General features: G+C 43.5%; 1 protein-coding gene across 2 annotated transcripts in view; it reads right to left on the reverse strand.

Moving 5' to 3' along the window:
* The window catches only part of LOC126101143 (afadin), a 1,121,024-nt gene that overhangs the window by 691,894 nt on the left and 407,577 nt on the right, over window positions 1-21,553 (reverse strand). Inside the window, exon 1 of one of the 2 annotated variants that reach the window (XM_049911830.1) lies at window positions 19,789-19,823. The exons of the other annotated variant lie outside the window; for it this stretch is intronic. Within the exon in view, the coding sequence (XP_049767787.1) occupies window positions 19,789-19,800 (12 nt within the window). The 5' untranslated portion in view covers window positions 19,801-19,823. Of the gene's footprint in view, window positions 1-19,788; window positions 19,824-21,553 lie in introns of those variants that run through there. 2 annotated transcript variants of the gene reach the window in all.

Genomic DNA, 21,553 nt, shown 5'->3' on the forward strand with positions numbered 1-21,553 from the left:
TGTCGGTTACATTCTTGTGATATCAATTTCACTATTGCAATCTGAATTTCTTACTGCCTGGACTATCACCATTTCGTGAGGTTTCAACTATTTCCGACTTGAAGAAAATTAAGAATTAAAGAAAGCATATAAAGCAAAGTTTTGTTTGTTTCATGGATTCAATGCAATTGCCTGCTTTTGTCCTTTCATTTCGTAAACCGCCACTGTGAACGTGCAGTAACATTTATTTCGTAGTGAAATCATCAGCTTCCAGAGGCAAACCTTTAAGTGCGTTGCTCTTTTCACAAATAATTACAGCAGTAAGGAGTAATAACTGTGGCACAGAGCGCAAACCCATGGAACACTCACGACTTAACCTACAGAAGTATTTTTTATTCGATTCAGTACTGAACACACCACGATCACTTCCAAGTTGGCTGGCCCAGATCCAACTGAACTGAAGCGGTGGTCAGCACTGGTTAATATGTATGCGCTACACCGATCTGGAACCATAGCACGTTCCTCCACGAACAGCCCTACACCTCACACCTCAGCAGCACACTGGTCTACGTCTACAGTCCCGTCACAATGTTACGACCTCGTAGCTGTCAACGAGAAAGATCACCCTCCACCAGAACGGCGCCAGCGAGGCCGGTACCCGGTCAAAGTTTTCCGCAGCCATTAAAACTGCAGAACTTTGAGGCTCCTCAGAATGACAGGCAAGTGGTCCTATAGTTTCTGCACCCATTTCAATTGCAGAGCTTCCCACAACTGATGCTTCTTGGTCGATATTTCACACGTAGCACCAAGGTTGGGCGTGAACGACTTTGCGGGCTCCATCAGACAACGCTATGTGATCCTCCCAAAAGCAACGACATTCTGAACAGATCAAGAGAGTAGATGTCGAGTGAGCGACCACCGAAAGAAAAAAAAAACCTGCAAAAATGAATAACTGTCAACGGACATGCATGTGCTCAAGGAATCCATTTGGCTCGACCTGTTAATGAGAGAGAGCCTCCGAGTTGATTACAGAGCGCTCCTATAGCCATGAAGGAAGACCTAGCACTGAATGTCGCCGTTACAATTAACCACAGGATGGGCAAAACATGAAGGTAAATTGTATTGGGGAACGAGGTACCGATGACAGGAATCTCCGTCGGATGTCGGAGAACGACACATCGGATACACCGGTCCATTTCCGTCAAATCACTCGCCAATTAAACACAATAGAGCAAGGTAGCTCTAGACTCGCGCTATCGAGGCCAGGACTGCAATTCCCCGTATGATTAACTGAATTCACGTTTCTCGTGGTTCTCACAATCGATGAACGCGAATGATTTCTTCGAAAAGAACACGTCTGATTTCCTTCTACAATCGCAGCTTGAGCTGCACCTGCAATGATTTCGCAGTCGACGAGATGTTAAATCCTAACCTTACTTTTCGCTTCCAATTGACTGCTGGACAGTAAGTGACTGGCATTAACGCCCATAACCATTGTTAATGTCACCTCAAAAGATGCAGAGATTAGCAGCAAACCACTCAAAACACAGAAAAAGATGACCTGAAGTGGATGAGTTGCAGTTATTTTTAGTGCATGCCGATGCCAGGGTACTAGAACGCGGAAAATTGAAGGAGGCAATGTATCCCGGTTTCTGTGGAGCACCGTTCAAGTAGAGGCTGTAGATATTCTGTGTGGGAATATTTATAAAAGATAGATTGGGGCTCCTAACCCATGTCCACTGACCGATCACGTGCACCTACAGTCGAACTGTGTTTCAAGTAACACTATGCAAGATCCTATCACCACCAAATTTTCTGAAGAGTTTGAGGAACTTCTCATACACTTCTGAGTTCTTGTGTCATATAGTTTAGCCACGAAGAGCCAAGACTGAATTTAAAAAAAAGCTGCTACCATCAAAAGCGTGTTGTAAACGACTACGGCAGCAGCTAAACCGTCTCGCTCCCTTAACCCCTGATCGACGAGACATTAAAACTCCATCACTTTCTAGAATCATACAACAACATGAAGTGAATTCATGCTACGGAATCCTGTGTGGGCGTCTGTGTACCTCTCCTGTAGCATAGAAAATTGTTTGGCTGTGACATTTCAATATCTCTGCCCACAGAGGACAGAAAACGACAGTTGTCGAACAACAGAGTTGAAATATTACATCCTTTGGTACAGCTTTTCATAGTTTGGGTAGGAAAAGATTAAATTAACATACATCCAAACCTATCCAGATGTTCCTTCCACACAACCTACCAAGAAAATGCTCGTAATCGATACTCCACGCAGTTCGATCGCTAGTCTGACAAGTCATTTTGGAGCACGACCGTAATTTTAAAAAACCTAAAAACTGTCTACTACAGTCTGCGAACATTCGTGTTCAACCTCTTCAAAGGTCAACCCTGCCGGCCAGAGTGGCCGAGCGGTTCTAGGCGCTACAGTCTGGAACCGCGCGACCGCTACGATCGCAGGTTCGAATCCTACCTCGGGCATTGATGTGTGTGATGTCCTTAGGTTAGTTAGGTTTAAGTAGTTCTAAGTTCTAGGGGACTGATGACCTCAGCAGGTAAGTCCCATAGTGCTCAGAGCCATTTGAACCATTTTTTGAAGCTCAACCCTGAGCTATTCCGGGTGTGTTTTCCATTTCGGCCTTTCAGCCAGCGAGCGCTATAGCTGTGGTTTGGTTAGCTTTTACCTGAGTCGCGAGTATCCACATTCGATCTGCCCCTCTCTTATTAATTGCAACCTCTCCTACTACTGTTACCCACGCCAATTTTCAGGTTCTCCTGATGTCATAGGAAAGCCGACGACAAGAGGCCAAATTATTCCAGCCAAGATTATACTCTGCGCACTAGATCCTTTCTGAAGTTATTCTATCGTACTTCTAAGCTTGCCCAGAACAGAGATCTTTGACGTCTTCCATCCAACCACATTTAACGTAAATTTAATGTTCCAGACAATATCACATTTATATCGCTCATATGAGACACTCTAAAGAGGCACTCTAAAGCCTCTCACGTAAATCCTTTCGCTACATTATTTATTCTTTTGCAACATAAAAAGAGATCCTACGTAACTTACATATGTATGTGAGAGAAAGTAGCGAAAACAGGTAACTGGGATTAGGGACAGATTAAAGGGCACGAAAGTTGTCAACATATGAACGGCCTACACCTGGCACGGGGGCACTGAATCGGCGGAGCATAAGCTGGCGGCGACACGCCGTTTAGAAGCGGCTTTTGTCTGAGTCGGACAATAAAATTTCACGGTCGTTTCCCGCACATAACGGCCGCTACGACTAAAGGGGAGCTCTCGCGCTAACTCATAAATCTAGTCGCGGCGCGGGTAGCCGCAGGGAAACGCGAGTAGCAGCCGGCTTACTCAGATGAAGAGGACCTCGCGGCAAAAAATGGCACAGCCTAATGGAATTTGGCGAGTTAAGGCAATTAACGGCATGACATAGCCCGGCTTAGCGCGTTTCGTGGAAGGACGTGGCTGCTTCGCTCCTAACGAGATATGCCGACAACCGCCGCAACAACTGTAGCTAAGTTACCGTAATGTTCGCAGCTCTCGCTTTCAGTATACTATACTGTGCAGCTAAAACTGGAGAAAACTTGTCGTGGAAGCAGGGACAACATGAGACACTTAAACAGTCATCAACGGTGTTCATTATGGCGCGTATCAGCGATTACCCCTCACCTTTTTACACACACACACACACACACACACACACACACACACATGCACGCACACACACATTATCAGCTGATCGATATCTCTCAGTTACGATATAGTTTTTGTAATGTTTTCCTACGTCGTGGCATCAGAAAATTCATTAAACCTATTACTCTTTTTAGTGGTATGTTACGTCAAACAAACAAACACGCGCGCACAAACACAAACACACAATATCAACTGATCCATATATATATCAGTTTCGAATAGAGTTTTTTTGATGTTTTCCTACGAAGTGGCACAAGAAAATTCAGTAACGTACTTGTTAGTAGTATGTTACGTCAAGTTGTTCAGGAAACACTTTGTGTCATATCTTTAGTTTCAAAATCGCCCAACCTACTGCATCTTAAGTACCTAAGTTCTGACTGGAAACGAAACATGTACGTTTGATGTGTTAAACTATACACTTGATTCAAATTGCTCTAAGCACTATGGGACTTAACATCTGAGGTCATCAGTCCCCTAGACCTAGAACTACTTAAACCTAACTAACCTAAGGACATCACACACATCCATGCCCGCGGCAGGATTCTAACCTGCGACCGTAGAAGCAGCGCGGTTCCGGACTGAAGCGCCTAGAACCACTTCGCCACAGTGGACGGTAAACATGGAGTTCCCAACACCGGAGATCATTTGCGGCGTATTTCTCCGTGCTATGTCGCTTTATAAATAAAGTTTTCATCTCACAGTTGATTTGACAAGGCTATTTTACTTGTACTTTCAACCTCTGTATCTCAGAAATGGATAAAGATACCAAGAAAATTTTCATGGTTGTTCGAGATTAGGATCTGGGGAATATATACGAGGGTTGTCCAGAAAGTAAGTTCTGATCGGTCGCGAATTCGAAAGCACAGTGAAAACCAGAAACGTTTTATTTGCAACAGTTACGTGCACCCTCCACTAACTTCTCTACATAGTCGCGGCTCCAACTTCGAGTTCTGTCGTAGTGTTGTATCAGCTTACCAATATCCTCATCATAGAAAGCAGCCGCCTGTGCTCTCGGCCAGTTATCTGCACTGGTCTGCAGCTCGTTGTCTGTGGAAAAATTTTGTCTTCATAGCGAGCGGTTCTTGTGAGCACAGATGAGACTCAGGGGGAGCCAATTACAGACTGTACTGTGCGTGATCGAACACTTCTCATCGGAAACGCTGCAGGAGCGTCTCCATTGCCCCTGCAGTGTGCGGCCGAGAATTGGCATGAAGAAGGAACTGCTCGACAGTTGCGTTATGTGGGCTGCGTGACACAGGCGAAAAGACATACTAGAGACACTGCCCACCACATCTGTGCTAAGCTTTACCAGATTTTCCCTCTGGTTTCCATTTCGCGACCGATCGGAACTTACTTTCTGGACAACCCTCGTAGTATAAATTTCATCAATTTGCTGTGAATAGCCGTCTTGGAATGAGCCGATCGGTTTTGGTACGAAAAATGGTAAAAAAATCCCATTTTATGGGTTTTTCTAAGGAAATGCCCATCAACCAACGGTGCCTCCATAAGCCCCCAAGCACCACATCATATGCAAAAAGAACCAATCGATTTGATATATTTTCTTGAGCAGGGTGATGTATGTACTATTCATACTTGACCTTGTACCGTAGGATAGTGACACTAAGATAGTCCTTCTGTTGGGTTGCTGCGAGCATATTTTTAACTTTTCCTAACGGCGTAATACTTTGAAGATACGTAGTACTACGTGGACAGCATAAGACAGATATCGATTACATTTATGTTAGTGTGTCAAATAATGCCAAACATTGGACCGTGATTCCCTTGTTTATAGAACTTGATAATGGGATCATTGTCTACCCGTAACATTTTTTTTAAATCTGGTATAAAGACACAATAAATGGAAGTAAGTGCACGTGTGGAACTGTTATTGCCAGAATGAGTATTTTATCGGTTACGAACCCACACATGAAATTCACGTAATTGTGGAGATGATCACGAAGAATTGTGTGTGTGTGTGTGTGTGTGTGTGTGTGTGTGTGTGTGGCAACCAGCCTTCTAGCGCCCGGAAACAAGTAATCATCATATCGATCATACGGTTCACTGTACTAGTGATCGTCTTTTATTTAGTAATATTATTTCATTAGTAAACTTTGTGAAAACGAAAGGCAAACTACGCGCAACTCCTGAAGGAGGCGCTTTTAGTCGAAGCAAACTTTCCGTCCAATTTCGAAGAGGAGTTAAATTTTTCTTCCTCAGCTCGAGAAAGTCTTGTTTAAACAGCGAACAGGCCGAACTATTTACGAGCCTTTGCTCTTTTTTAAGAAGACTGATGCGTTAAATTATGCTGTGAAACGAAGCCCGGAGAAATTTATCTTTCGTGCCCCTAATTAGTCAGATAAAGCAAGGCAATGATATGGTTCGCCCGCGCGGAACGTAAATATCTCACTAATGACTCTCTCTTTAATCTCAGCTTATGGAGCAGAAATGCTCAGATAAGCTGCGTTAGGCTTCGCGGCAGATTATTCCTTCAGCTTCAGCCAGTCATTAATAAGTATCGTACTAAGTACCCAGTTACACAGAGGTAACGAAATGTCTGCCTTATGCACTTGTGCCAGTCACGAAACAGAGTGACTGGGGACTCGTCCTCAAACATCAAGGAATCATCAGTTTTAGAATCAATTAAGTATGAAGAATATAGCAATAGTAACGCTCCCGGAAAGTTGGGGGAGGGGGAGGGGGAAGAGACAAGGTCAGGGGTGTCATGACACCTCCCCTCAAAAAAAAAAACTTTGTCACAGAGGCGTTTTTCAATTTATACGTACATCCATTTCCGAATTTCACAGTTAACTTTCACATGAAAATTGAAAAGGCTCGATAATCGCAAGGAATTCTAGGCAACTACTATCAATGTTTAACAGACGATACATTGCATCTGCTTGATTGAGGGCTTGCCCAGGTGGATGAGCTTGCTGCATTCCAGCCAACTGAAGACGCACATTCACAAGCTGATTGTACCTTTTGCCAATAACGATTCAGATAGCGTTTGTGCGTCCACATGTAAAACCGGCAAACCGCAGAATGTTGGGTAAACTAAACAAAACAAAAAGAGACAGTGCATCTACCAAGATAAAAGTAACAGAAAAGCTAATATTTCGAACGCAATCGGGTATGACGTAAGTAACAGCATTCGCCTAATTTAATCACTTAGCCGAAGTCTGCAGATCTATGTTCGTAATAGCAACGCTTAGTGAAATACTGATAACGGTGAGTACATATTTCGACTTTATATTGTCGAAGTTGGGGAGTTTGCTGCTATTACAGTTTTGAAATGAACTGTATGACACAAGTACTGCTCAAATTTATGGAAGAATGCTCTCAGGTAACAATTTTTACACATTGTGTACATTTTATTATTATTATTAAAATCGCTATCATCTGTGGTACTTCAAAAGTGAGCCTGTGTGTGTGTGTGTGTGTGTGTGTGTGTGTGTGTGTGTGTGTGTGTGTCGCAGGTGGAGAGGGAGAGAGAGAGAGAGAAGGTTGGGTGAGGGGACGTAAATCCGCACCTGAATACCTCCGCCACGCAGCTACTCACAATAGTCCAGTGTGGGCTCGAACTATCTATGACAACGAAACTTCGTAGATATTCCAAAGCATTAATGCGGAACCAATTTACACCGGAAATAAATTAGTTCCAATTTTGACCACAAGATGCCAATCTGGCGCTGTGAATACACTTGTAATGGATTAGGAAATGGATGTGAACAAAAAAGGTAAAACCAGTGAGAAAGACATAATGTTGATTTTATTATTAACGGACGCTTACACTATTTGTTCAATATGAGCAGCGGAGACGCCGACGAGATGCTGTATCAGTAAACGGCGTGATCGACAGTTGCTCGCAGCAGTTCCGGTGGAATCTGAGCAACGTGTTCCTGTATACTGACCTTCAGACCAGGTAGAGACCCAACGCATCCCTGGCCTGGTAAACGCGTTGTTCACATATCCCCAGAGCCGTGGGGATATCCATGTGGATTCAGATCAGGTGATCTTGAGGAGATGCATCTGGAAAACCTCTGGAGGTAACACGTTCGTAAAAGGTCGCATTAAGTAGATCTCTCATGGGTCGATCTACATGAGAGATTGCCCAGTCGTTTCCACACAGTTGCGTTCGTCCAAAGCAGGACTCGCGTTCTGTACAAGGAGGTCTCGATAATGTGCAGATGTTACGGTACACCTGAGAGGACCTCTGGGTATACTCTCTTCAAAGAAAAAAGGATCGAGAATAAAGATGCTTGTGAATCCACAGCACACAGCCACATACGGCCAGCACAACGGCTCTTCATGCACAAAAAGCGATTTAACAGTACCCCAAATTCGGCAGTTCTTTCTATTCACTGCGCACTGTAGTGTAAAATGTGCCTCGTCACTCCTCAGAATATTGTTCAGCCAGATGTCATCAACTTGGATCTGTGCCAGACAAACGGCTCTGAGCACCATGGGACTTAACATCTGAGGTCATCAGTCCCCTAGACTTAGAACTACTTAAACCTAACTAACCTAAGGACATCACACACAGCCATGCCCGAGACAGGATTCGAACATGCGACCATAGCAGTCGCGCGGTTCCGGACTGAAGCGCCTAGAACCGCTCGGCCACCGCGGCCGGCTCTGTGCCAGACACCGAAAAGCAAATTCAGAATGCTGCTGTAGATCATGAGATTTCAGTTGCAGCACCGTCTGGATCTTGTACGGGTACCAGTGTAAAATGACCGCAAAACTTTCCGTACTGCTGAGAACGGTATGGACAATTCTCGTAATACTGCACGACCATTATGCCGGAATACGTGCTGGATGGTCAATTACAGCAACAGCGTCTTCCACCAGTGGCTTCCACCAACATAGGATTCCTTCTCTTCTAGTGCCACACTAAGCCCACCTATGTTTTCAATTTCATTATGACCTACTTTAAACCATTTAATGACGTTGGGCTTCTCCCCAGGCCTTTCAGTCGACGATGCTCTCTCAATGCAGCACTGCAATTGCTGCCACTCAAAAAAAACATGTTCACTAACGGCGAAAGATCTTTCTTCTTGATACTCACACCGTTCACTCACGTTATGGCTCGCCAAATGACAGCGTGGATGTCATAGCGTCATAAAACAGCGTACAGCGCCGAGTAGCCGCCGGCATTAACGCATTAGCCTGCCTACAAACTTTCGCTGCTACACAATAATTAAACTCCACACTGGACCTCCGTGAATAGTGCACTTTTTTTAACCACCAGGTATGAACAAGACAGTAATATCTGACCAAGTCAGTAAAACACACACAGACACAACACGACAAAGAAACGAATATCGAACTGCAGACTGATACGAAAAAGACACAAACAAAAGATGAACGAAAAACACACAGCGACAGTTGGCATCACTGTGTACTAGTACCCACAAAAACACCCAGTGAATAGTGAAAGTGAAGTGTTCAGTTGAATGTGTTCGAGAAACGCCGAAAATCGCACGTCCTGATGAACGCAGATCAGTCACGGATAACTCTAGGACGACACATATGAATTAATACAAGGGCTGTAACTTTAATAGTGGCAACTATTTATTTACAACTCATACAAAATGATACGTGTTTCAAAGTTTTACTGACCTTCAAAGTAGTCACCAGCATTGTTCAAAATGGTTCAAATGGCTCTGAGCACTATGGGACTCAACATCTGAGGTCATAAGTCCCCTAGAACTTAGAACTACTTAAACCTAACTAACCTAAGGACATCACACACACCCATGCCCAAGGCAGGATTCGAACCTGCGACCGTAGCAGTCCCGCGGTTCCGGACTGCAGCGCCAGAACCGCTAGACCACCGCGGCCGGCCTCACCAGCATTGTGTATAACCCGTTGCCAGCGATGTGGAAGTCGTAGGATGCTCTTAGCAGTGCGACTTGTGTTGACGGTTCGAGCGGCGCGGTCTATTGCCCGACGAATTTGTAGCAGCTCTGAAGCGAATGCCATGAAGTGTTTCCTTCAGTTTAGAAATCGAGTTGAACTCACGAGGGCTTAAGTCAGGGGAGTGCAGTAGGTGGTACAGCACTTAGCAGCCCCATCAGTCAAACAAATCAGTAACATAATTTTATCCATTGTTTTTCAGTATTTCGTCCACGACTGTTGTACTTTCGTAAAATGAAGAACAAACCGCCTTCAGTCACAAGTTGCTTTTATTTATTGCACTATGCATTTCAAGCCCTGGAGGCTCATCTTCAGGTGCTTTTTAGTGATTTACATTTGCTTTTTCAGTTGTAATATCAACAGGCAAACAACTGAAAAAGCTGATGTAAATCACTAAAAAGCACCTGAAGATGAGCCTCCAGGGCTTGAAATACATAGGGCAATAAATAAACGCAACTTGTGACTGAAGGCGGTTTGTTCTTCATTTTACGAAAATCAGTAACAGCTTGCACTGTATGTGCTTGAGCACTGTCCTGCAAAACGATGGTCAGGTACTGCAGAAAGTGTCATCACTCCTGTCTCTATGCTGTTCATTTTTGGAACACAACCTACGACCAGCTTAGAGACAGAAGCGATGACACTTTCTGCAGGACCTGGCCATCATTTTGCAGGACAGTGCTCAAGCACGTACAGTGCAAGCTGTTACTGATTTGTTTGACTGATGGTGCTGCTAAGTGCTGTACCACCCACTGAGCTCCCCTGACTTAAGCCCTCGTGAGTTCAACTCGATTTCTAAACTGAAGGAAACACTTTACGGCATTCGCTTCAGAACTGCTGCAAATTCGTCGGGCAATAGACCGCGCCGCTCTGTCAACACAACTCGCACTGCTAAGACTATCCTACGACTTCCACATCGCTGGCAACGGGCTATACACAATGCTGGTGGCTACTCTGAAGGTCAGTAAAGCTTTGAAAAACGTATCTATTTTGTACGAGCTGCAAATAAATAGTTGCCACTATTAAAATTCCAACCCTCGTATTATACACCGTAATTAGAACCAAACAATAATTTAACCTCACGGAGCTTGCCCTGCAGAAAGCTGTTTCTCATCTGGAAACTAAAGAATAACGCAACACTGTAATGTAGCAGACCTGGAATTGTTCTTATAATGCAATTATTGTGTACATAAAACAAAGATGTATTACACGTCACTAAATGTACTTCACAAAAGATGCGAAACGCATATGGCTCAAAACAAACAGCTTTTCATTTAGTTGCATAGACGGTCCGCATCTCCAAGAATACAGAACCAACTAATGAACGACAGAAAAATACAGAAAATGACGACACAAACGCTGATTAAAACTAAACAAGACGCGAGTGATTTCTCAGAATGTGGTAAAAGGAAGAGCATGAGATGGCATTTTCACGGAAACACTTCACATCCGGCTAGGCAGATAGTTGGAACTGCCGTTCTAATAGCCGTCGGCGCAGCGCGCTGAGAGTGCGGCTTCGGCGGATCCATAACATCTGCCCACGCAGAGCGCAGTCGGCCCCTGAAAAGCGGCCGCGGCTGTGCACCGCGCCACAAAGGAGTCTTTTGACCGGGGCCCTCCACGTCTGCATTCACCTGGCGGCGGGGCCACTGTGATCAGCAAAGCTGCCGCGCCGCAAACAACTTTCCAGGCACGCACGCCTCCGCCGCCGCCTCCTAATCCACGTGTTTACTGAATGCCAAATTAACCAACTGTCCACAGTGTAGGATCTTAACTCCGTACAAAACTTTACCACGAAACTAAAACCGTAGGACTGGTCTCTAGTCCCGCTTAGTTACCTCAACGACTAGTAAGCCATTTGACTGACGAAGTCAAAGGCCCCGGCTTCGAGTCCCAGTCCGACACACAGTTTTAATCTGCCAGGAAGTTTCATGAAAATTGTGTTTCAAACGCTGCAGGCCTGTTTGAGAACGGTGAACACGTAAATTTTGGGTTACATAGCTGAGTGCGAAGATCGTTATTTCAGGAAGTACGGTTTTTTTTGTTTTTTGTTTTTGCTATTGTTTCGGCCAGCTATGGACCACGAGATTTTTGTCTCTTCTCCCTGATTGTTTTCCTCTTTTGCCAGTAGATTTTCATTTTCGCTGACTGCTTCTTTTCTCTGTTTTGACCATTTGCAGGCAGATTTTCAAATGTGTGTGAAATCTTATGGGACTTAACTGCTAAGGTCATCAGTCCCTAAGCTTACACACTACTTAACCTAAATTATCCTAAGGACAAACACACACACCCATGCCCGAGGGAGGACTCGAACCTCCGCCGTGACCAGCCGCACAGTCCATGACTGCAGCGCCTCAGACCGCTCGGCTAATCCCGCGCGGCCATTTGCAGACAAGACGTGGAACTGGCGTAGTAAGCGAAATAAGGTTTTTAGTCATTTTGACTTTTCTCTGAAAGCTTCTCGATCCTGAATATCATCAAATGAAATTTCAGCTTCCTGTAAATCCTTTTTAACTTGGCTTGCCCATTTTGAATGCGATTTTGTTTTTGAAATTTATGAATGTATGCGATGAGTAAGTCTTCGCGGGTTCATTCTTTCCAGATGACCAAAAAACATCATTCTACGCTTCCTCATGCTGGTAATGATGCCTTCTGTATGTTCGTATAGTTCACAGTTGTGTCTTCGGCTGAATTCTCCGTTTTCTTTGATAGAGCCAAGGATTTTCCTCAAAATTTTCCGGTCTTTTATTTCAAGTTTCGTAGTGGTCCTTTCTTCGTCGTGTTTAAACATTCTGATGCATACAAAGCTGACGGCCTAACTACGGTGTTGTAATGACAAAGTTTTAGGTTTAAAGACACGCTTTTGCTTTGGTAGGAGTCTTTGCACAGATGAGAAACACCTTCTAGTTAAGAACACCTACTTTCTACAGCTGCATTTTCTGAACCGTCAGATGTAATTATTTCTCCAAGATATTTAAATTTCTTCGACTGCTTGATTTTCTCTTGTTGTATTTCAATATGAGGGGGAGCGTGTTTGATGTTTATTATGAATTCAGTTTTGTTAAATGCTATTTTTAGGCAAGGCAATTGATTGTAGGCTGGACACATGAAGCTTGGCTTTGTCAATGTTATTTGCAATGAGTGCCAGATCATCAGCAAAAGCCGAACAGTTTCCACAGAGGCCATTTATTTTGTGTCCAATTTGAATCCCATAACCTGCCGGTACGGTTGTTTTCCACACTCTATCTTTTGCAGGACACAGTTGAAAAGCAATGGAGAGAGCAGGTCATCTTGTCTGACCCCTGTACAGATTTCAAATGGTTCTGATAGTTCGCCTCTGAACATGACCTTTGACACTTTGTTATTTAAATTGGGGCTTATCAGACTGATTGTTTTCCTATCTAGACCAAATTCGGCAAGGGTGTTCTTTATTGTTTCTCGATCATTGAGTCATACGCTTTTTGGAAGTCGACAAAGGTCACAACACACGTTTTTGATCTTGATTTGGCGTATTATGTAACAGATTACAGGTTATGGATCTGCTCTGCACAGGATCTTGATGTCCTGAAACCAGCTTGATATTCGCCCAATTGTTGATCTAAGACTGATTCAGCTCTGTTTAACAACATTCTGGAAAAGATTTTGTACGTCGTTGGTAGCAAAGAGATTCCTCGGTAATTATTCAGATCACTGTTATCGCCTTTTTTATGAAGTGGGTGAATAATTGCTACGGTCCAATCTGGAGGTAGAGTTTCAGTTTCCCAAATCTTCACTATGATATCATGGAGATGTTTTATTGTATCATGTATTTCCACATTTCAGCCAAGATGCGATCAAGCCTTGTATAGTTTTCATGATTTCATCTAATGTGGGAGGGGGACTATCTGCAGGAGGAACAGTAGGATAGAAATCAAGCACTGCGAAGTTTCTCGCTCTAGAACAACTGCGGACTCTCAAGATTTGTCGCAATATTGATTAAATATGTGTAGTTTGTGATAACTGATTAGCGAATCAGTTTTGATGAAGTGAATGCTACTGTGTGCAATGAACAGTGTCTTCAAGAATGTTAGACGATTAGCATCAACAAACTTAAAACAAGGGTAATGGAGTGCAGTCGAATTAAATCTGTCTATGTTGGGGCGTTGGATAAGGGCATAAGGCACTGAAGTAGTGGACCGGTTTTAGCCTTGTACGGAATTGAAACATGGACGACAAACAGTTCAGATACGAAAACAGCTTTTAAAATGTGGTGTTACAAGGGAATGATGGGGATCAGATATAAGTAGATCGGATAACTAATGATGAGGTAATGACATGAATTGCGTTTAAAATAAATTTGTGGCCGAACTTCACTAAAAGAATTGGTCGATTGATAGGAGACATCTTGAGGCATCAAGATGTCAGCGATTTGGTAGACGAAGGATGTGTGTGTGTGGGGGGGGGGGGGGGGGGAGGAGAGGGTTCAAATTGGAGAGGGGAACCGAGGCTTGAATACAGCAAGCAGGTTCAAGGATCTGTTTGTTATGCAGAGACGAAGATGCTTGCACAGTATGTAGTAAGGTGGAGAGTTGCATTAAAACAATTTTGGGCGTGAAGACCACAATAACAACATTCATACACTAACACTGCTGCCAGATTTTCATAAGCCTGTGGTGAAATTCCCTACAACTGTGCTCCAGAATGTGTATGTCTACTTCGTCTCCCATCGTGTTGGGTTGTTTATGCAACTCTTCTTTTTCCATATCAATCTTTCTCCCTCCTGATGCTGACCGTTTGGGGAAACCATATTCGCAGCCGGACTCGTGTAGCAATTCTTCCCGGCTCATTCCTGAATCACAAGAAAAACAATTTGACGTACATGCAGAATCTAATTTTCTAATCCTAAATTTTTGACAATTGTCTATCAACGTTTATAAGTGTGGCATCTTTCACAAAATCGTAGGCGTCCACAGCCAGTGTCAATTTCAATTAAAAAAATTCTTAACGTTTTGTCGCGTCATCTTATGATATACAAGTCTTTGGCCTAAGGAAGGCCGCTGCAACTCGTCCGAAACGCCGCTACATTTTACTTGAGTTCTGAATAAGGTGACGCGGCAGTACTCCCGAGAATTCTTTTAATGGGCGTGGCACCTGATGGGAACGGAGTGACAACGCAATGGCTGTCCTGGTACTCCACACCACTCAGCTGTTTTAGTGTTGTATCTGTCGAGGTTTTCTTTCCCGGCCATCCTAACATTATGTGCTTCATATCTTCTCTGCCTCCACAAGTACAAAGAATGTTGTCTATCAGTCTCATTCTGTGATGATGTTCCTTAAAAACGACTGTTATTATATTTCAGTTGTTTTATTCTCTTGACTCTTAAGACAGATACGTGAAATGAAAAAAGAATAGCTTATGCATTATTTGAAAACAGCGATATCTGAAAACATAATGCGACTTTTAGCCACTTTTACTGTTCTCATAAAAAAATATATTGATTCGACGACACTAGTTACGTAACATTTCTGAGATGACGTTAAGACTTACGTAGAGTGGCAATGAAATTCCAGCTCCATGACAGTGCCAATAACTTGTAATCAAACTACCTGCAGATCGTATTTTTAATTACATATGCACAAAGGAAGTTTCCACAGTGGCAAAAGAAGGCAGGCCAAACACAGCGAAATCCAAGTACTTGTGTCTGACATATGCGGGAGATGGTGGCTGCTACAAGCTGCAGTGGGCAAACGCGATCGCATACGGCATCGCTATACTAGCTTTTGAAAGTTGCCACTTGCTCCCACAGCCTACGAGATTAGGCTTGTGGCACGAAATTAGAATGCAGCGCCGACCGATATTTACCCTGATATTTTGTATTTTCGTGTCTGGGTCGGATGTCACTAACAATCAAGCAGTTTGAAACTTCCTGGCAGATTAAAACTCGAACTCGGGACGTTTGCCTTTCGCAGGCAAGTGCTCTACCGTCTGAGCTACCCAAGCACGACTCACTCCCCGTCCTCACAGCTTTACTTCTGCCAGTACCTCGTCTGCTATCTTCCAAACTTAACAGACGCTCTCCTGCAAACCTTGAAGAACTAGCACTCTTGAAAGAAAGGATATTGCGGAGACATGGCTTAACCACAGCCTGGGGGATTTCAATCAAGCAGTTTGTACAAACGACCATGGATGGCCTCCCGTCACTGACGAAGACTTCGAGAGCAGATGTGACAGAGGATTAAGTTGGTCATGGCCTTGGATTATTACCAGATATCCAAATTGCTGTGAAACATTAACTACATCACTGCTCGTCCACATATGGCTCAGTGCTCATCGAATTTCCCGCATGTGCTACAGTACTGATTATGTCTCATCTATTTCCATATTTTATCACGTTTATGTGGTCTTCATCCGAAGACTAGTTTGATGCAGCTCTCTACCCTAGTCTGTCCTGAGCAAGCCTCATCATCATCAGTGAGTAACTACTGCATCCACTTGAATCCTGCTTACTGAATTCACGCCTAGACCTGCCTCTACAATTTTTATTCCCTTTCCCCCCTCCCCCAATTCCAATCATTACCAAACTATTTCTTGATGCCTCAGCACGTGTCCTATCAATCGACCCCTTCTTTTTAAGCCATGCTGGACCATAAATTTCTTTTCGCTCAAATTAGATTCAGTACCTCCTTGTATTATTCGATCTGTCATATTAATCTTCAACATTCTTCTACAGTACTACACTTCAAAAGCTTCTATTCTCCTCTTGTCATAAGTGATTATCGCCCACGTTCCACTTCTGTACAAGGCTTTGCATTTAGACACGATCATCTTCAGGAAAGACTTGTAGTGTCTCATTTTCTAACCTAATTCCCTCACCATCGCCTGGTATGATTCGATTACATTCCATAACCGTTGTTTTATTTTTGTTGATATTCATCTTATCGCTTCCTTTCAAGGCACTATCCGTCCCATTCATCTGCTCTTGGAACGCCTTTGCCGTCTGGTTGAATTACAATATCGCGGCAAACCGCGAAGTTTTTATTTCGTCTCCCTGAACTTAATTTCCGATTCAAAATTTATCTCTTGTTTCCTTAACATTAAACTCAACGTAAAACCTGAATAATGTCGTGTACAGGTTACAGCTCTGTCTCAGTTCCTACTCAACTACTGTCGTATCATGCTCTTCGACTCTCTTAAATGCAGTCAGATTTCTGTAAAAGTTGTACGAATGAACACTGTCAAAAGTTTCCGCTGAATATACAAATTTCATAAACGCGGATTTGGTTTATCTTCTGTGATAAGTCGTAGGGTCAGTACTGGCTCTTGTGTTCTTACGTTTCACGGAAACCGAACTGAACTTGCCTGCGGTCGGTATTTCCATTCTTCTGTAAATAATTCGTGGCAATATTTTTACAATTATGACTTGCTAAACAAATATTTAACTAATATCTTGTCCTGTCATCATTTACATAGTGGCATAAAGATGCTGATGGTTATCACATACTGATTCGGAAACTAGGAGGAAGCACTTTCCCGGCATCTGTAGCCGAGCGGTTCTATGCGCTTCCGTCCGGAACCGCGCTGCTGCTACGGTCGCAGGTTCGAATCCTGCCTCGGGCATGGATGTGTGTAATGTCCTTAGGTTAGTTAGGTTTAAGTAGTTCTAAGTTCTAGGGGACTGATGACCTCAGATGTTAAGTCCCATAGTGCTCCGAACGATTTGAAGGAAGCACTTCATAATACACGGCACTAAAGTGGGTCCCGTGGTATGATTTACTGAGTTCAAGGAATTGTTCTTTCTTCCCTATTGACAGAAACGTACTTTATGGATATGTGTTGTATTTATTTTTGTGAGGTAAAGGAAGGAAGGGCATTACGGTTTAACGTACAGTCAACGAAACTCCGATTGGGGAAGCAAGTCCGTCACGACCTTTTAAAAGAGGCGATACTCGATTTGCCTTAAGCGATTTCGGGAAACACGGAAAACCTAAATGGCCAAATGCTGATTTCAAACCGGGTCCTTCCAAACGAAAGTCCAGCCTCTTAGTCATAAAATAAGTGTGTTGAGAATTCATCATGTTGTCAGCAAAGACGTTATAGACAATACAAGCTAAGTTTGGAAAAGGATGGGGTGAGAAACTGATTGTATATTTTTGTAATGAGTTGTTTTAAGAACACAATGGAAAATTTAATTCCCTATATCCCGGCGGACATGTGATTCCCGCTCCTTCTAAATGAGAGTGCAGTGTATTAGCCAATGCGCAACTTCGCTTCGTTGTTAGATGATCGACTTTATGGATGGGTACTTTTATCTAGGAGGAGGAGGAGGAGGAAGAAGAAGAGGAGAACAAGGGGGGGGGCAGAAGGGGAGGAGGAGAAAAAGGAAACGAAAAGAGCGAAATCACAGCCTAGAAAAGAGAGAAAATGACACTAGGAAAGAATGGCGCTTGCGGAACGGCGAAATTACAAGCCTGTGCAGTGCAGCAGCGGGGATGATATAGGAGGCTCTTTAGAGCCGTTATTGCGGGCACGTGCAGGCCGCGACCACACGCCCATACGGAAGCACGGCGGGGCTGTTCCTTAGGCCGGACAGCGCGTAAACACAGGCCACGGCGGATATAGCCGCCAGAAATAATAAGCAGTGCGCACGTGCGCCCACCCCCGCGTTATGGACGGCTTCCGGTCAAGGCAGGCCACTCCGTCCAGTCCTGTTTGTTTCCTGTTCCGACACTCCCTTCCTCAATTCCAGCTAACGGCTGGAGCCCGGCATTCCTCGGAGGTCATCTGAACCTCTCCCACACTCCACCCGCACGCTCGGAAAGCCACAGTACAACGCATGACATATCTGTATTATTGACTTTCTATCTCATCGCCGTCGCGTATTGTGCAAAGGGAAAGTATCTGTCGCCACGCGTCCTCGTCTCTCTTATTTTAATGTCATGGCCCCTGTACGAAGTATACGATGGTGGAAGAACAATGGTCGCACATGCCTTCTCGAATACAGGATCGCCATATTACCTAATAAGAGTTTCGCGGGAACTAAGTCATCTTTCATGAAGGATTCCCATTGAAGTTCCCAGGTCACGTCTCTCACACTTTCCTAAGTGTTACACTGACCTGTCAACATCCTAGAAGCGCGTCTCCCTATTTCTTCGATGTCTGTTGTCAAGCTTATTTGGTAAGGTCTGGAACAGTACTCTACAACTGGTCGCACAAGCCTCTTGTATGCGATTTCCTTTACAGATGCTTCGCAGTTGTCCCAAAGCGATCCGACAAATCTGTCTTCCATTCGCCATCGCTAGTAATAATTTTAAGTGACAGTTCCATTTCATTTCTTCTTGATATTACAACTATATGCCTAATCATGTTATTAGGTACTATCGGGTCTATTCTCTTTGTTATAGGCATTATTTCACGTTTATGCTCTTTTAAAGTACGTTGCCGTTCACTAGATCAAATGGTCATTTTATTCAAGTCTTTCTGCGATTTCAACGACTATACTTTCCTGAACAGTTAGCCAACAGACAGTGCTGCTATTCCTATTTAGTTAGTCGTTTATGTATAATGGAAACATTTTAAGATGTCTTATTTCACTTTCTTGGGGCGTACAGGGTGTTACTTTCGTCTCTGTGGACCATACGTCGTCCAGTATTGCGTACATGGTTCTGTGAGTCAAATATTGTCACGTATTTATGGACGCTCTCCGCACAGTCGTACCTTGATTAATAGTCGAAGGCGTGATACACAGGTCCCGTCGAAAGCCTTTCAAAATTGTCTATCTCGTGAAAATAACAAACAATAAAATACTTTGGCATCTCTATGAAGCATAAGCATTCATTTGAAAGCTACTGACACACAAAATATTTTTTCCCTGGGCATACACATTCAAATGAACTGATATTCTGGAGTAGTAGGTACTGAATTCCCCCCGTCTGGCGTTGCAAATGTAGATTTACGCATATTTCCCTAGAATACACGACGTTGATCCTCAAACAATTGCACAGCTAATTTTCTTCTCATTTACAATACTGGCCAATATCATTTGTACCGACCTCAATGTCAACGGGGATTGGGAAGACTTCCCTCTCTTACGTTACAAACTTAGCTTGTGAGTAGCATAAATATTTCGCTAAAAAGTAAGAGGGACAAGGTCAGGGGTCAACGCGAGCAGCTGATCTTTAGCACGTACCATGATCTGCATCAAATACTTGAACAACTGAAGACGCCTGTGTCAGTCTTGCAGAGCTCCTACCAACCTGTGAACAGAAGAAAGCACGACATTAATTATAGAACAAAACCATTTTCATTTTAGTTACAAAGCACAGGAGCGCCACGTACAGCCTACAATCCACCGACACTACAACGCGGTGACATCCTCATCGGTTATTCAGTACATGGTGATTCAGCTGATCCTACCGTTGACGTTTCATGCAACCTGCAGTGTTACACCTAGGCTGCAAAAAATCAAGCGCGAGATTTTCATACTCTCTCGCTCGCTACGCGCAAACTGTTAGTCCTACAGAAAACATGAAGACCTTTTTGCATGAAATTTTAATGTAGTTAAATTTTGTACTGAGTTACATTTTCGCTGGAGACCACGGTTTTCAATTCATTAAAGAAAAACGTACCAAAAACACCTTCAAATGTACCTTCACCACCTACGCTCATCCCTCACCAGTCAGGAATTTTAGTATTTTTGCTGCTCGTGGCACTCCCTTTTACCATTGTACAAAAATTTCCGACTACACGAACCATTCGCGATATACGGCCTTTTTTGGTCTCTATTGATTGGGCAACTACGTCAACCAGTATACTGGGCTATTTCGTTAAAGTTATTAATTTAAACATGCCCGTAAGGATAATGAAGACGACTTTTTTAGACGTTACGCTAAAACTTATTACGTTGACAATTTGAACCAAACCAAACCGTTGCAAGCACAGTAGTTTCGCAGTCAGAAGACTTGACGAATATAGCGATTTAATTATTTATTTACGCTCTTAAAATTAACAAAAATTTTTGCTAAATTTATACAGAAGTCAGTTTTACAATTCGTAAGTGTTCGACTAATCCAGTGGCATAATAAGGCCAGTCAATGAAGACCAAAATAGGTAAAAATGGGGAAATAATTCGTGCACTCGTAAATTTCTGTACGGTAGCAGCAGGGAGTGCCATAAACAACATACCAGACATCTTGATCAGTGGGTTCTTAGTGTGGGAGTGAGCGTGCACTTGAGACACACTTTTGTACGTTTTTCTTGAATAACTCGAAAACCATGGCCTCCAGTGAAACCGTATCCCAGTACAAAATTTAACAACAATAAATTTCCAACAAAAAAGATCCTGTTAGTTTTTTGTGTAGGACTAGTGGTTTCCATGTAGCAAGCAAGAGCCAGATGTAACTTGCACGCTGTATAAAACGACAGCGCTAGGGGCAGGTAAATCACCCTGTATACATAAAGCAGTGTATATTTATGTACGTCCAAGATATCCTCTCGAACTCCAGGATAGATTTCAATCAAATCTGACACAGAAGCAGCAGGTCTCAAGAGTATCAGCACTGGTTTATAACCTCCTAGCCCAATAGGAGTAGAGATGCCGGCAAAAATGCGTTTTTCCCAATCCCTGGCGTATAAAGATGGCCTGCACGACAGACATGTTGTGTAGGAACAGCATCAGCCTGCATGTCTGGTAATGGTTCTCCAGAGCCTGGCATGGAGGCTGCCCTGCATGACAGGCATGTTATGTTGGAGTAGTATCGACCTGCCTTTCATGGCAGCCTGAACATCAGTGCAAACAAACGATTTTCAAACCTATGATTTGTAACATGCCCTGTACGACAGGTGTGTTGTTGTAGCAGTATCTTCCTGCTTTACTGAACTGCATTGCAGGTGCTGATGAGCATGGGTGTGACCGAATGAGATTGACAGGGGGGATGAACAGACTGAGTGGAGAG

Source organism: Schistocerca cancellata, chromosome 9 (genome assembly GCF_023864275.1).
Source record: "Schistocerca cancellata isolate TAMUIC-IGC-003103 chromosome 9, iqSchCanc2.1, whole genome shotgun sequence".
Lineage (NCBI taxonomy): Eukaryota > Metazoa > Arthropoda > Insecta > Orthoptera > Acrididae > Schistocerca > Schistocerca cancellata.